The following is a 14488-nucleotide window of genomic DNA, read 5'->3' as shown; positions in this document are numbered from 1 at the left end:
AACATCCCTAATCCAAAAATCCAAAATGCTCCATAACTTGAAACTTTTTGAGTGCTACCATAACACTACAAGTGGAAAGATCCACACCATGAAAGTTTGTTTCATGCACAAAATTATTAAAATATTATATAAAAGTTACTGTCGTGCTTTATGTATAAATTGTATATGACACATAAGTGGATTTCATGTTTTAGACTCAGGTGCCATCCCTAAGATGTGATGGATGTGCAAATATTCCAAAATGTAAAAAAAAATTGAAATTTAAATGCTTCTGGTCCCAGGCATTTTGAATAAAAGATACTAATCCTGTATTATCTTTTATTTAACCCAGTATATCTAAAATATTATATTTTAATGTGAAGCTTATGTAAAATTTATGAGATCTTTTATATTCACTGCTCAAGTCTTTGAAATTCAGTGTGTATTTTAAGCTTCTGTCTTATTTCTGAGTTCCCTATTTCTCTCCTTGAAACTCTCCATGTCAATCAGTTGCTTAGTTCTTCTGTTTTTTAACTTGAGAATTTTTGCAGTTCTATCACTTCTCCAACCTAATTACTGCCCCTGTCTCAGGGCTCACTGTTTCTTGACTGGGTCTTGGCAGTAGCCTCTCAGCTGATCTTGCTGTCACTGCCTTTCCCCTTATAACTTCATCTCCTGCTTTGCACAGATTTATCCCTAACTGGAAAGCGCACTGTACTGCCTGCCCCTCTTATTATCACTTAGTGGTTTCACCACATTTCAGTAGATAAGGAAGGTGAACCATGAGATGCATGTAGATGGTTCTTTGGGAATATACGGTAAAGGAAGTAAATGTCCTTTTCTCATCTCATTATTTTGAAAAGTGCGTGCTTAGTGTCTGTTAAAGTGCACAACAGAAAACATGTAACTGACTTATTAAATGTAAATGTAATATGCTGATGGAATATGGTGAGATGAAGTACAAGTTCCTGTGCATTGGCTCTGAAGGGCCTGGCCTTTATCTACCTTTCTTCATCACTAAGTCGTACTTCACATCCAGGTATACTCATCAAACTGTACTGTTTGATGAGCTCCTGTAGACTGTTTTACCATTCATGTGTCCAGTGCTTGCAAATAACCCTGCCTGATAGCTTTCCTAGCTTCCTTCATGTGATGACTCCTCATTATTTGTGACTCTTCTCCAGCAAGTCACCCTCTTAGGGATCATATTAGATGTTGCTCTTCCTACAGTGTTCCCAGAGTATATTGTGAATAACTGACTTGGCACTTACTTTTTATAAAATTGAAATTATCTGTCAGTGTATGTGTCTGTCTCTCCATCATCCCCCGACTCAGAATGAGGAAGTAGATCTTGCTTTAGTTTTGTATTTCTGTTTTTTGGCATAGAGTTGATGATACTCAGTAGAACTAAATTGAACCTCCTCCAAATGTTAAAAATTAAGTTATCAAAGTTTAGGCTTTGGCATTGACCAAATTTAATTAAAGACTTAGATTCAATTCCAGTGACTTTCAGTTAAAAGTTGAATAGGGGCTGGGGATATAGTTTCATTGTAGAGCATATAGGTAGCATGCGTAGGCCCTGGGGCCAATCCCAGCACCACATACACACAAAAAAGTTGAATAGATAAATAAACCCAAGAACAGTGATGCTTTTAATTTCAGAAAAACTAATATCCATAATTAAAAATAAGTATTAATGGTTCTATCAGCTCTAAAAAGGCCAGGGTTTTTGTCATTTTTCACTTATTTCCAGTGTCTATAACAGTATCTGGCACGTAGTAGTAATTCATTAATAAATATTCGTTGAGTAAATGAATGATATATATACAAAAGCACTATATACTTTATTAGGCTTTTAAGGCAGAAATTAATTTTTAAACATTTCCTATTATCTATTTAAATTTTTATAACTTGAAGCAAATACTAAATTGCTATCCTCTTGCGTTATCTTACAGAGTTTTGTGAAGGAAGTCATTGGTAAGTATGATGGAATATAAATTTTGTTTTCATAATTTTTTTCTCTTCTAGTAAACGAAGCAAAAAAGGAGATAAAAATGGAAAAGGCTTGAGACATTTTTCTATGAAAGTATGTGAGAAAGTTCAGCGAAAAGGTACAACATCATATAATGAAGTAGCTGATGAGCTGGTTTCAGAGTTCACCAATTCCAACAACCACTTGGCAGCTGATTCGGTAGGTTGATCATTAACTTGATATGGAGTAACAATGCTACTACAGTTTACTTCTTGGGGTTGTCTGTGTGATAAATTTGAGGAATCATATAAGCTAAAGCATCCTCAATAAGCTAGGAGGTTTTTTTCATATTATAGATTGGAGGAGTTTAAAATAAAAATTGGGGGGTTACTAATGGAACATGCTTTTTTTAAACATGATCTCCTCTTCAGTGACTTCATATACATTTCTGAACTTTACTGTTTCATCAGTGTCTAAGTCAATAAAAAAATGTCACTTTTTATTGGAAAAATCATACATGGACATGCTTATTAACATTCCAGTTCTATAAGAGTGTATAATAGAAATTACTCCCTTCTCCCACAGTCCACATTCATAGGTAATATCATTCTTAGTTAATATTCACTTACACCTGCTTGAATATCTTTCTAGAAATTCTTTTATGAATACATGTGATAAAATTTATTTCCTTTTTGTTTAAAACACAGAAGTGATAATGCTTTGCATGCTGCATTCTTTATTAATGCATGTTAGAGACTGTTCTTTAAGCTGTAGAAATCATTCTCACTTTTTTCAGGCAAAATAAAGTTACAGAGGGAAATGTACATAGTATACAATTAGATTATTTTTTTCTTACTTTTTGGTAGATAGTTACATACAGTCAAGGTATAGAATTCTTTGAGTTTTGGTAGTTATGTGCACCTGTGAAACCACTACCACAGTCAAGATGCACAACCTCCCCGTGACTTCCAAAAGGTTCTTTGAGCCCTTCAGAGCCCGTTCCTTCCTCTGCCTCCCTCCCTAAGCAAGTATTGATCTGCTTTTTATCACTAAAGATAAAAAGTTTACATTTTACTAAATGTAATTATATTATATGTACTCTACACAAATATTAAATAATAATGCTAACTCTAGTCATAGATGTTTAATTCTTTATTGTTTGTGTGTTGGCGAGTGAACTTAGGACCTTGTGCATGTTAGGCATGTGCTCTACTACTGAGCTACAGATCTGTAATTCTAAACTCTAATGCAATATGTATAGTATTTCAGCCCTCAAAGAGGATAAATATTTTGAGATAATAGGAACTATAGACTACTATTTAATTTTTTTAAAAAATAAACATTTCTTCTTGCTTCTCTTTTTGTCTTTTGTGGTTCTGGGTATTAAACCCAGAGTTTACACGTTCTAGTCAAGTGCTCTACCATGAACTGATCTCCAACCCTACCTCCCCGCCACCTTTTTTTTTAAAAAAAATTGTTTATTTTTTTATGTAGTGATGGGGATTGAGCCCAGATCTTCATGAATGCTAGGCAAGTGCTTTATCACTGAGCTATCTCCCCAGCCCCTTCAACTCTTTTTAAATTCAATTTTGAGACAAATCTTTACTCAGTTGCTAAGGCTAGCCTTGAACTTGCAATCCTCCTGCCTCAGCTTCCTGTAAGTAGTTGATATTATAGGTGTGCACCACCACACCTGGCTTGCTCTCTTTTCTTAAGAAAATATCAGAAATGGACATTGAATTTAATCAAGTTATAGTTTCCTGAGAATTTTAGAATTTTTACATTAATATGCATAAGTGAGGTTTGTTTTTGTTTGTTAACCATCTTTGCAGTCTGGCTTGGTAGTAGTATGCTGGCTTTATAAAATGAATTTAGATGTTGTGTCTGCCAAGAAATGGAAAATAAATATTAAAAAAAAAATTCTCTCTCTCTCTTTAAAAGAGAGAGAGAGAGAATTTTAATATTTATTTTTTAGTTTTTGGGGGACACAACATCTTTGTTTGTATGTGGTGCTGAGGATCGAACCCGGGCCGCACGCATGCCAGGCGAGCGTGCTACCGCTTGAGCCACATCCCCAGTCCTCTCTCTCTCTCTCTTTTAAAAAATAAAATAAAATAAAATGAATTTAGAGGTATTCTTTTTTTGTGTACTTCATTACAGGTTTAATAACATTGAATGTCAATTTCAGTTCCCTAAAATTAACTTTCTCCATTTCTTCTTTGGTAATTACTCATTCTAGAATTTCTATCTCCAATAGGTTCAGTTTGGTATTTTCTGAAGATCTTCCATCTCATCCACATTCTCAAAATTACTAGAATTATTTTTCCCAAAGAACCTTTTCTTGGTTTTGTTTACACCAACCTTCTGATTTGTGTTTCTAGGTTTTTGTTTTGTTTTTTGTTTTTGTAGTGCCAGGGATTGAGCCTAGGGTATGTGTGTTAGGCAAGCACTCCACTACTGAGCCACATCCCTGGCCCCTTTTGTTGCCTTTTACCCTTGTAGACTATGATGTATACTTTATATAGTTTAATTATTTTTGTTTAGAAATGAAAGTCTTTTTTTTTTTTAACAGAGAGTGAGAGAGAGAGAGAATTTTTTTAATATTTGTTTTTTTTAGTTCTTGGCGGACACAACATCTTTGTTTGTATGTGATGCTGAGGATCGAACCCGGGCCGCATGCATGCCAGGCGAGCGTGCTACCGCTTGAGCCACATCCCTAGCCCTAGTAATGAAAGTCTTTATGGCTATGACTTTTCCCCGTTAGCAGTTTTTGGCTCTATTCCTTTGATTCTGATTTTCTTTTTTTTTTTTTTTTGTACCGGGGATTCAACCCAAGGGTGCTTAACCACTGAACCACATCACTAGCCCTTTTTATTTTTTGAGACAGGGTCTTGCTAACTTGCTTAGGGCCTTGATAAATTTCTGTGGCTGGTTTTGAACTTGAAATCCTCCTGCCTCAGCCTCCCGAGCTGCTGAGATTACAGGCGTGTACCCCTACACCCAGCTGATATGTTATTCTTTATATATTCTCTAACTCTGGTTTTAATGTCCTTTTGACTAAGAACATTGGAGTTTTTATAATTTCAGGGGATAGGGATTTTTGTTTGTTGTTATAGGTATTTACTTTTACAAGAAGAATATGAGTTGAACCTTTTCTGTTTTTTGGATTGCATTGAGATTTCTTTATAAGCCATTTTATGGTGGGTTTTGTTTCTTTTAATGTTCTCTGTGCACTTGAAACAGTGCTTCGCCTTTTGATCTGAAGTGAAAGCCAAAGTTCTCAGATCTACAAGCCCCACTATGTCTGGCCTCCATTACCTCATTGATCTCAAAGTCTTCTTTGCACTTCCCCAGTTACTACCTCTGGCCACACATATAGTACACTCCAGCCATATGCTGCATGAGTATGCCAGAAGACGTCCCTGGTCAGGTCTCCATACTTGCTGTTCCCTTTGTCTTTGTGAGCATCCATCTGGCTTCTCTTTCTCTTCCTTCTGATCTTCACTCAGATGTCACTGCAGAGAAGTATTTCCTCTTAGCCTTTTTCAGCATCTTACATATACATTTTATAATCCACTCCCAGCACCCCAGGATATAAACAAAGGTTGGGTTTTTCTCTGTTTACTAAGTGTTACTTTTCTGATGATTTGGAAGATTTATACTCTGCAATTCTTTAGTTGGTTATCTTTACAACTTTAAGTAACATACTTAATATTTTATTTCTTATCATCTGTTATAGTACCTGTTGCTGGGCACTATGGTGCACACCTGTAATCCAGTGACATGGGAGGTCAAGGCAGGAGGTTGTCAAGTTCAAACCCAACCTCAAAAAGGATTGGGAATGGGGACTAGGACTGTAACTCAGTGGCAGAGCGCTTGCCTAGAAAGTGTGAGGCACTAGGTTCGATCCTTAGCACCACATACAAATAACCAAGTAAAATAAAGGTATGTTGTCCATGTACAACTACAAAAAATATTTTTTAAGAAAGCATTGGGGATGTGGGAAAGACCCCACACACACACACACACAAAACACAAACCAAAACAGTAGCTGTTGATTATGGAAAGTGTAATAAATTAATATGCTGTACTTATAGCCATCTTTCTCTTCCACCACAAGACTTAGATTAGATATATCAGTACTAATTGTTAAAGAAATAATATTTTTATAGTTGTTTTAAAACTTCAAATAAATATACTGTGCTGAAAGTTCTATTGTTACATCATTATCTACTTTGAACAGTGCCCATATCCTTTCCAGTATCAAAGAGAAGAAACCAGGAAACCTACCTCACTGCCTCCACCTGTTATTTTTTGTTATGTTGTTTCTATAATGTCAGGATTTCTCATATTTACATTCAGTTCTGTAACCTAAGTTTCCCTTTACTTTAGATTATTTTAAATTTAGATGATTTCAGTGTTATTCCCCCATCCTGTATTATCATGGCATTTAATTGGCTGGAGTTTGTTCTTAGAAGCTACCGCCCTCTTGCTCTATAATGTAAGACAACACAATTTCTTCATTGAGAAAGTCTTGCTACAAAAAAAAAAAAAAAGAAAGAAAGCTCAGGCAAACTAAGTGTGTTTTATGGTGACTATAATTATATTGCGGTGCAAGTTCCTGTTCTCATTGTAGACTGAAAACAACTTAGTAATCATTACTGCTCCAACTTTATCTAGAAATGAAAACATGCTTGTTGTTGTTGTTGTTGTTGTTGTTGTTGCTGATTAAACCCAGGGCCTTTGCATGCTAGGTAAGCACTCTACTACTGAGCTATATCCCAGCCATTTTTCATTTTTTTATTTTGAGGCAGGTTCTTACTAAGTTGCTGAAGTTGGCCATGAACTTGCAGTCCTTCTGCTTCAGCCTCTCAAGTAGCTGGAATTATAGACACATATCCTTCATTTTTTTAGTCTAAAATCAAGGCCTTAGAGTGCTTTGCCTCCACTACTCTCTTCTGATATAGCCATTATTATCTTCATGTGTATTAGTTTTGTGTATATTTTGGACTCTGGGATTTTTTTTTAATATAGTGAATATTAGTTGAAATTTATTCATGTATTTACTTTCAGGTTTTTCTTAATTCTCTCCTACATTTCCAATTCCCTTGAATGATATTTCTTCTACCTGAAGAAATCCTTTTAGTATTTTTAAATGTTGATCTGATGGTAACATAATATTTATTTATAAAATTATTTTGTGTTTTATAGTTTCAAAGTATCTTTTTTTATTTAATTTTGAAGGATATTTTCACTAGGCATAGAATGAATTCAGCACTTCAAAGATATTGACATCACATGATTATACCTTTACCTTTAAAATTTATTGCTCAATAAAAATATTTTTCAGCAGGCTTATGATCAGAAGAACATTAGGCGAAGAGTTTATGATGCTTTAAATGTGTTAATGGCAATGAACATAATTTCAAAGGAAAAGAAAGAGATCAAGTGGATTGGCCTGCCTACCAATTCTGCTCAGGAATGTCAAAACCTGGAGGTAAGTGAGAAAAACTATTTATGGGTAGTGGTTTGCACTCTATTACATCAGTGGCATTTTAATTTAAAAATATAATCACATAATGTTAAGATATTCCCAACTGTTAGCTCATATATGCTATTATTTCTTTTAAAACTCTACGTAGAATTTTAGAATTAGGGAGAGCTTTAGAGGTTTAGTCTCTATTTTGTATAAATGATGAAACTGAGAGTCATAAGATTTAAATGACTAGATTTAATTTTTGCTATTTCCTAGAGAAAATCTTAATTTCATTCGAATTTAATTCTCAGCACTCTAATAAATTTTAGGTGAATCATATGGTAGAAATGTTATTTTATTTGACTAAATGTTTTGATGCAGAGTAATGCTGTATGGATCCGAAATACGATCAAGCTGTTTATTTCCTGTGTTGATTACACAATAATCTAAATATAGCTATGAAAGTTAAACTTTTACCTTTGACTGGAATCAGTAACATCAGAATGGCATTTCATTTGTGTCTTTATCAGAATTGGGTGGAATGTTCAGCTTTCATGAATGTTTTAGAATGTTAACTTTAAGCGTTATAGAAAGTCTTTCCCAAATGAATATGTTCCCTGACACTGTTTCTAAATTTGTTTGACCTGGTTTTGCTATGGGGCCACAAATGGAATAAACTGAGGTTAACAGTGGTTTTTGGAGAATAATAAAGGTTGATGCTCTGTTTTTTTCTTAGTACCTTGTGCCCCCTGCCCCCTAGAAAATAAAAAATTTATTTTGTATTATTATACTTATGGATGGTGGGGGAAACCACACATTCATCACAGGGTACTCCCTAATGTTATTCAGGGATGGAGATGTGGCTCAGTTTAGTAGAGTGTTTGCTGAGTCTATACAAGGCCTTGGTTCAATTCCCTAATATCACAAATGAAAGAAAAATAAAATCAGACTGGGTGCAGTGGCACACACCTGTAATCCCAGTGGCTTGGGAGGCTGAGGCAAGAGGATTGAGAGTTCAAAGCCAGCATCAGCAAAAGCAAAGCACTAAACTCAGTGAGACCCTGTCTCTAAATAAAATACAAAATAGGGCTGGGGATGTGGCTCAGTGATTGAGTGCCCCTGAGTAAAATCTCTGGTACCCGTGCCCCTCCCAAAAAGAAAAAGAATGCTGAGTGCATAATCCTAGTTACTCGAGAAGCTGAGGCAGGAGGATTACAAGTTCCAGGCCAGCCTGGGCAACTTAGAGAGATGCCATCTCAAAATAAAATAAAGAAGGCTGGGGATGTAGCTCAGTTTCAGAGCACTTGCCTAGTATACACAAGGTTCCTGGGTTCAATCACCAGCATCAGAGACAAGAGACAGAGATAATTACTCATATGAAGGAGATGTGTGTAGATTCTCTGGAAAGAGCGTTAAGGAAGGACTTTACCAAAGAAATAATCCCTGAGCTCAGTCACATCGAAGGAATTTGAATTCACCAAGTGGGTAAGGGCAAGGAAGACCTTGCAGAAGCCCTGCATGGGCTGAGAAAAATAGAAAACACACTCATAACAGGGTGAAGCCAGGGCTCAGGCTTGGAAAAAACGCTGCCTGTAACCCATGGAAGCCATTGATAAAGAGGAGGCTTGATGGGCTGGGAATGTGGCTCAAGCCGTAGCGCGCTCGCCTGCCATGCGTGCGGCCGGGTTCGATCCTCAGCACCACATACAAACAAAAGATGTTGTGTCCACCGAAAAATAAATAAATAAATAAAATAAGATGGGCACAATAAAAAAAAAAAAAGAGGAGGCTTGATAAGATGTGTTTTAAAGGATCACTCTACTAGTGGGTTGGAAGTTGAATTAACAAAGAAGGAAATGGGACAGAGAAGGGAGATTGACGTGGTTTGAGTGAGCTAGTGGGGGTCTGACCTGGCTGGAGGTGGGGCACGGTGAGCAGGTGGGAGGTTGCCTCAGTTGCTGGGGAGGCTCGAGCAGCCTCTTTTCTGATGTACAAGGCCACAAGGATATCTCTGTGGATCTTACATAGGCTAGAGTGCGGTTGTGCTTAGGGGACCTCAGTGGCAGGAGCTTCTGTCTGGTGTAGACCAAAGTCAATGGGGAGCAGACAGGAAGCCATTCTTTGGAATAGACAAGAAGAAGTGTTTTTGATATGTGAAAAGATGAAAGTATAACTTTAGTTGAAAGATCTTTGTTGACTTTTATGTGGGGTTTTAGAATAGGCACCTCATTCAGTATAGAATGAGTTCTCTGATTTGCTGAGCAAAGGATGTTGGCTTTTTAAAGACAGAAAAAAATGCTAAAAAAAAGCAGAAATGAAGATCAAAAACTAAATTTCCATTTCATAGTTAATTTCCTTGTAAAGATTAGAGCACAAAGGCTCCCATATCATGCTGGCTAACACTGGCTTGTTTGGGGATCCCAGTTGTTATCTGTCTTAATTTCTTAGAAGGTCAAACACACAAGTTTTGGCTTGGTGGCGTGGACCTTCAGAATCTGTAACTCCATTTTGGTTTGGTCTATTGGATCTAATGTCAGAGCTCAACACACAAGCCCCAATGGACTTTTGCCTAAGAAGATAGTGAGGAACTCATGTGCAAGGAAATTCATACCCTGATATCTGTTATCTAAGTAGTTGTAAAATTGAGAAAAATAGTACTTGTTTGAAGCTGGGAAATTTGTCAGACAAGTATGTTTCAAACTACAAGTAGGAAGTGTATATTTAATATACAATATACATTTATATATTGGGATCTCTGTGTTAGCAGCTTTGCTCTGGAAAGTCAGCTAAACTGATTAAATGAGATCTCTCTCCTTCTTGGGGGTGATTTGACAAAGTAATAAATAATGGAGTCTCTGGGACTTCATTGCCTAGGTTGAAATCTTGGTTCTTGCCACTTATTAGTTGTGTGACCTTGGCAGTACTTAACCTTTCTACTTCTGCATTTCCCTGCATGCAAAATGGACAACAACAATACTTACCTCATAAGATGTGTATGAAGATGAATTAAGATAATGTGTATAAACGCTTAATTGAATGCTAGGACATGTAAAAGCTAAGTGGTGCTATTACTTTGATTAGAACTTGAGTAATAAAAGCAACAAATACTGCACAGCAAGTACAGTCATGCATGACCACAGGGATACATTCTAAAAATATGCATGGTTGGTTGATTTCATTGTTGTATGAACACCGTAAAGTGTCCTTAAGAAAACCTAATGCATAGGTCATTTGCTGTGACCTTATGATGTAATCAAGAGACAGGGTAAGCGCAAGGTATATGTGGCTGCTGCCAGTAACTATTTTATAGTGAATTTTTTTTAATGAGTAGATGGAGTGCACTTGAAAATAACAAAAAAACATAGTACAGTAAACCAGTAACATAAACCAGTAAGTCACTTATGATCATTATCAAGCATTTTATACTATACATAATTATATGTGCTAATTTTTATGCAACTGGCAGCAAAATGGGTTTGTTTACACCAGCATCACCATAATACATGAGTTGTGCAGTGTGCTAGTAGGTGGTAGGAATTCCTCAGCTCCATTATAACCTTGCAGGACCACTGTTATACATGTGTCCAAAATGTACTGAAATGTCACTGTGAGATCCGTGACATATTCATTAAAGGGATGGATTTCAGTTTTGACAACTGTTGCCACAGTTCTACTATTGCAACCTGCTTTCATACCCCGAGGTCCTCCCCGCACCCCGCCCTCCAAAAAAAAGGTGTGATTTGCCTTTGCAGTTAAAATGGGTTGTTTCTTTAAGAAAATTCTTAACGTATCAGAATAGGAACATGAAAAGAAAGTGGTGCTTTATGTTTTATGTATTTTCATATTGTTTTATAACTTATATTTTAAAGATAGAGAAGCAGAGGCGAATAGAACGAATAAAGCAGAAGAGGGCCCAGCTACAAGAACTTCTCCTGCAGGTAAGGAGGCTGGGGTGTCTAGAGCTTCCCTGCCCGTCTTCTCTTCCTCCTCGTACTTGCTCTCACAGTCCTTGTGGACAGGTTCAGTGGTGCACACCCAACTACGGAGAAGGCTGAGGTGGGAGGATCTCAAGGTCCAGGCCAGTCTGAGAACTTGGTGAGACCCTATCTCAAAATAAAATTAAAAAAAAAAAGCCAGGTGCAGTGGCATACACCTATAATCCCAGTGGCTAGGGAGGCTGAGGCAGGAGCATCACAAGCTCAAAGCCAGGCTTAGCAACTTTGCAAGGCCCTAAGCAACTCAGTGAGACCCTGTCTCTAAATAAAATATAAAAAAGGGCTGGGGATGTGGCTCAGTGGTTGAATGCCCCCAAGTTCAATCCCGGATACCAAATGAGTCTCCATGCTTCTGGGTTCAATGCTCAGTACCACTAAATAAATAAATAGTGGATATTTTGTAATTGTGGTGCTTTTGGCAGTGTGATAGGAGCACACCAGCATGGACTCTCCATCCTGGCTCATTGCCAGTAAAGGCTCTGAGCCATACAGGGGACCCATCTGGGTCACCCATTCTCTACCCCTCACACTTGGAGCTTCTCAGGCCTGGGTGTGGTTCATTATGGAGCAGTTCACTTTGGGTCTCATCCTTACCCTGGACATAAACTCTCAGGGAAGGGGTCTTGTGTTTATTTTCTCTCTAACTCAGAATATCAGTAGTAAAGCTAATTAAATTTTAAGTATTTTAAGTTAATCAAATCCACCAATAATACCCATTATCAGTGAATGACAGAATGGTTTGAAATGATTGTAATATGAAAAGATTTACAGAAATACCAACACTTAAAATGCATTTCTGTTTCAGAAAATAAATCTTACGTTTGATCCCCAGTATGCAAAAGCAAAAAAATAAAAAAAGAAATTTTACAGTTTAATAAAGATCTCTCTAGTCATCCTTTTTTTTATAATTTCCTAGAATTTAGATTATTTTAAGAAGTATTATAGAACCCTTGTATGAAATCATGTGAGACTAAATTGTAGGGTATATTTTATTATTCTTTTCTTTTTTAGTAGTTACAGTTGGTGTAAAAATTTACTTCAGGCAGGAAGTACATTTGGGCCAGTTTCAATGTAATAGGATCAACTTTGTACGGTGAACCAGAGAGCCTTATGCTTTTGCCTTTCGCAGGGAGATGTCTTTATATGAAAAACATTACCACCAATTCACTTTTTTGATTTAATTTTTTATTTAATCCACCTTTGAGAAATAAAGATAGCAATAAGTTCCCAAATATTAAAGCCCGTTTTTTTTTTCAATACTCAATTTTTCCAATGACCAGAATATGCTATGTTCTTACGGATTCCAGATGGTTTCTGTTTTTCCCTTTCCAGATACTTATATTTGCTTGGAGTTTTTGGTTTTGTACATTCATGTACAAGTCAGAGAGCAAGAGCAGACAGTTGCCCTTCAGGGGTCTGTCCATGATCTTTGAGGAGAAAGGAGGAAAGGACACAGGGAAGGGTCGAGTGGCCTTTCAGATGAAGCACAGACCTTGCGCAGTGGAAACCCAGAGATGACGATTCATCCTGATCAAGCTATTTCTCTCTCTCTCTCTCTCTCTCTCTTCTTTCTCTTTGTCTTGCTTTCATACTAAGCCCATGGCACCTGCCTGTGGAGCTGCCACAAGAGCAGGGATCTTAGGTATTTTTCATATTGAGATTCCAAATAAGATTTTGCTGGAGGAAAGTATTCTGCAGCTTTGAGAAAAAGTTGAAAGCTGACAGGTGATTCCTGAGTCTCCCTGAGGAATTCTGCAGGGAACTGCTTCTCAGCTCCTTGCTGTCATTTTCCCTGGCTGACTCTGTGTTGTCCCTGTCCCTTCACAGTGTCTGCAGTATTTCCAACCAGCCCACATAGCAGCCTCTCTATCAGCATGCCTGTAGTGATCTGTTTTTGTATCGGAAAATATGGTGCTGGGCAAGGTTGTCCTCAACAGATGGGAGCTTCCCATCTCTACATGCCCAGCCTGAAAAATGATAATTTTTTTTTTCTGTTCAGCTTTATAGAAGGAACAAGAACATTGGTTTTTGTTTTAGTTGGGTTTGTTTTTAATATTTTTTTTAGTTGTAGATAGACACAATATCTTTATTTTTATTTGTCTATTTTTTATGTGGTGCTAGGAACCAAACAAGTGCTCTACCACTGAGCTGCAGCCTCATCCCCTAGTTGGTTTTTTTTTTTTTTTTTTTTTTTTTTTTTTTTTTTTTGCTGTACTAAGGATTGGATCCAAGGACACTCTACCACTGAACTCATCCTCAGCCCTTTTTATTATTTATTTTGAGACAAGCTCTCAATAAGTTTGCCAGATTGGCCTGGAACTTGCAATCCTCCTGCTTTGGCCTCCCCAAAAGATGGGATTACAGGTATATACCACTGAACATTTTAAAAATAAGTAAATGTCACAAGCCTCTGATGTCACGACACAGGTAATATTACTTACATGCCACTACCTCCTATCTTGGTAATATGAGAAAGGAATAGTGTGAATAAATTTCCTTGTCATCAACCTACATACCCTATTTTCATGGGTATGTATAATTGTTCCTTCCAGCCCCTAAACCTTTTCCAGAACAGAACATGCTGACAGCTGTGTGGCCTTTGGAATAGATGTTAATGAGTCTGGAAAGAACAAAAGGCTGAAAAAAAAATCATTCAAAGCGCAACAAATAAGGAACTCAGTCCATAATTAAAGGGTTGTGATTTTTCTTTTTTTACTGTGAATCTAATGGTACTGGACTGGGTGTGTAGCTCAGTGGTAGAGCGCTTGCCTAGCATGCACAAGGTCCTAGGTTGGATTCCCCAATACTACAAAACAAAAGAAAAACCAAATAGCAATATGTTTTTGCTGCTCTCTTCACCTGAAAAGTCTTTGCTATTAAATATAGTATTGATAAGTGAGTCATAAAGATATAAGGTTCTTCCTCACTACTGGTTATGTCCCCTGTATCATGAGGCATCCTCTTGCACAGGGTCCACAAAGTTAGGCAAAGTATAGTAACAATTTCTAAGAGTTTGTTCTAGTAGAAGGAAAGAGAAGCACTCCACAGAAGTGTTCAAGCATTTCA

General features: G+C 37.0%; 1 protein-coding gene across 23 annotated transcripts in view; it reads left to right on the top strand.

Moving 5' to 3' along the window:
* Positions 1 to 14488, top strand: part of TFDP2 (transcription factor Dp-2) — a 176120-nt gene that overhangs the window by 147289 nt on the left and 14343 nt on the right. For 21 of the 23 annotated variants that reach the window (XR_014022999.1, XM_081301697.1, XM_081301696.1 and 18 more), the window contains 3 exons: positions 2008 to 2170; positions 7302 to 7448; positions 11297 to 11365. Coding sequence is in view for 22 of the 23 variants with exons in the window: in XM_081301697.1 (XP_081157823.1) it covers positions 2008 to 2170; positions 7302 to 7448; positions 11297 to 11365 (379 nt within the window). In the remaining variant the exon portion in view is untranslated. The remainder of the gene's footprint in view (positions 1 to 2007; positions 2171 to 7301; positions 7449 to 11296; positions 11366 to 14488) is intronic. The other 2 variants (XM_081301683.1, XM_081301701.1) reach the window with 1 other exon arrangement.

This window comes from Spermophilus citellus, assembly GCF_964194105.1.
Source record: "Spermophilus citellus genome assembly, chromosome: 7".
Taxonomy (NCBI): domain Eukaryota; kingdom Metazoa; phylum Chordata; class Mammalia; order Rodentia; family Sciuridae; genus Spermophilus; species Spermophilus citellus.
Note: the sequence above shows the minus strand (reverse complement) of the source record. Positions and strands in the feature narration are given on the sequence as shown.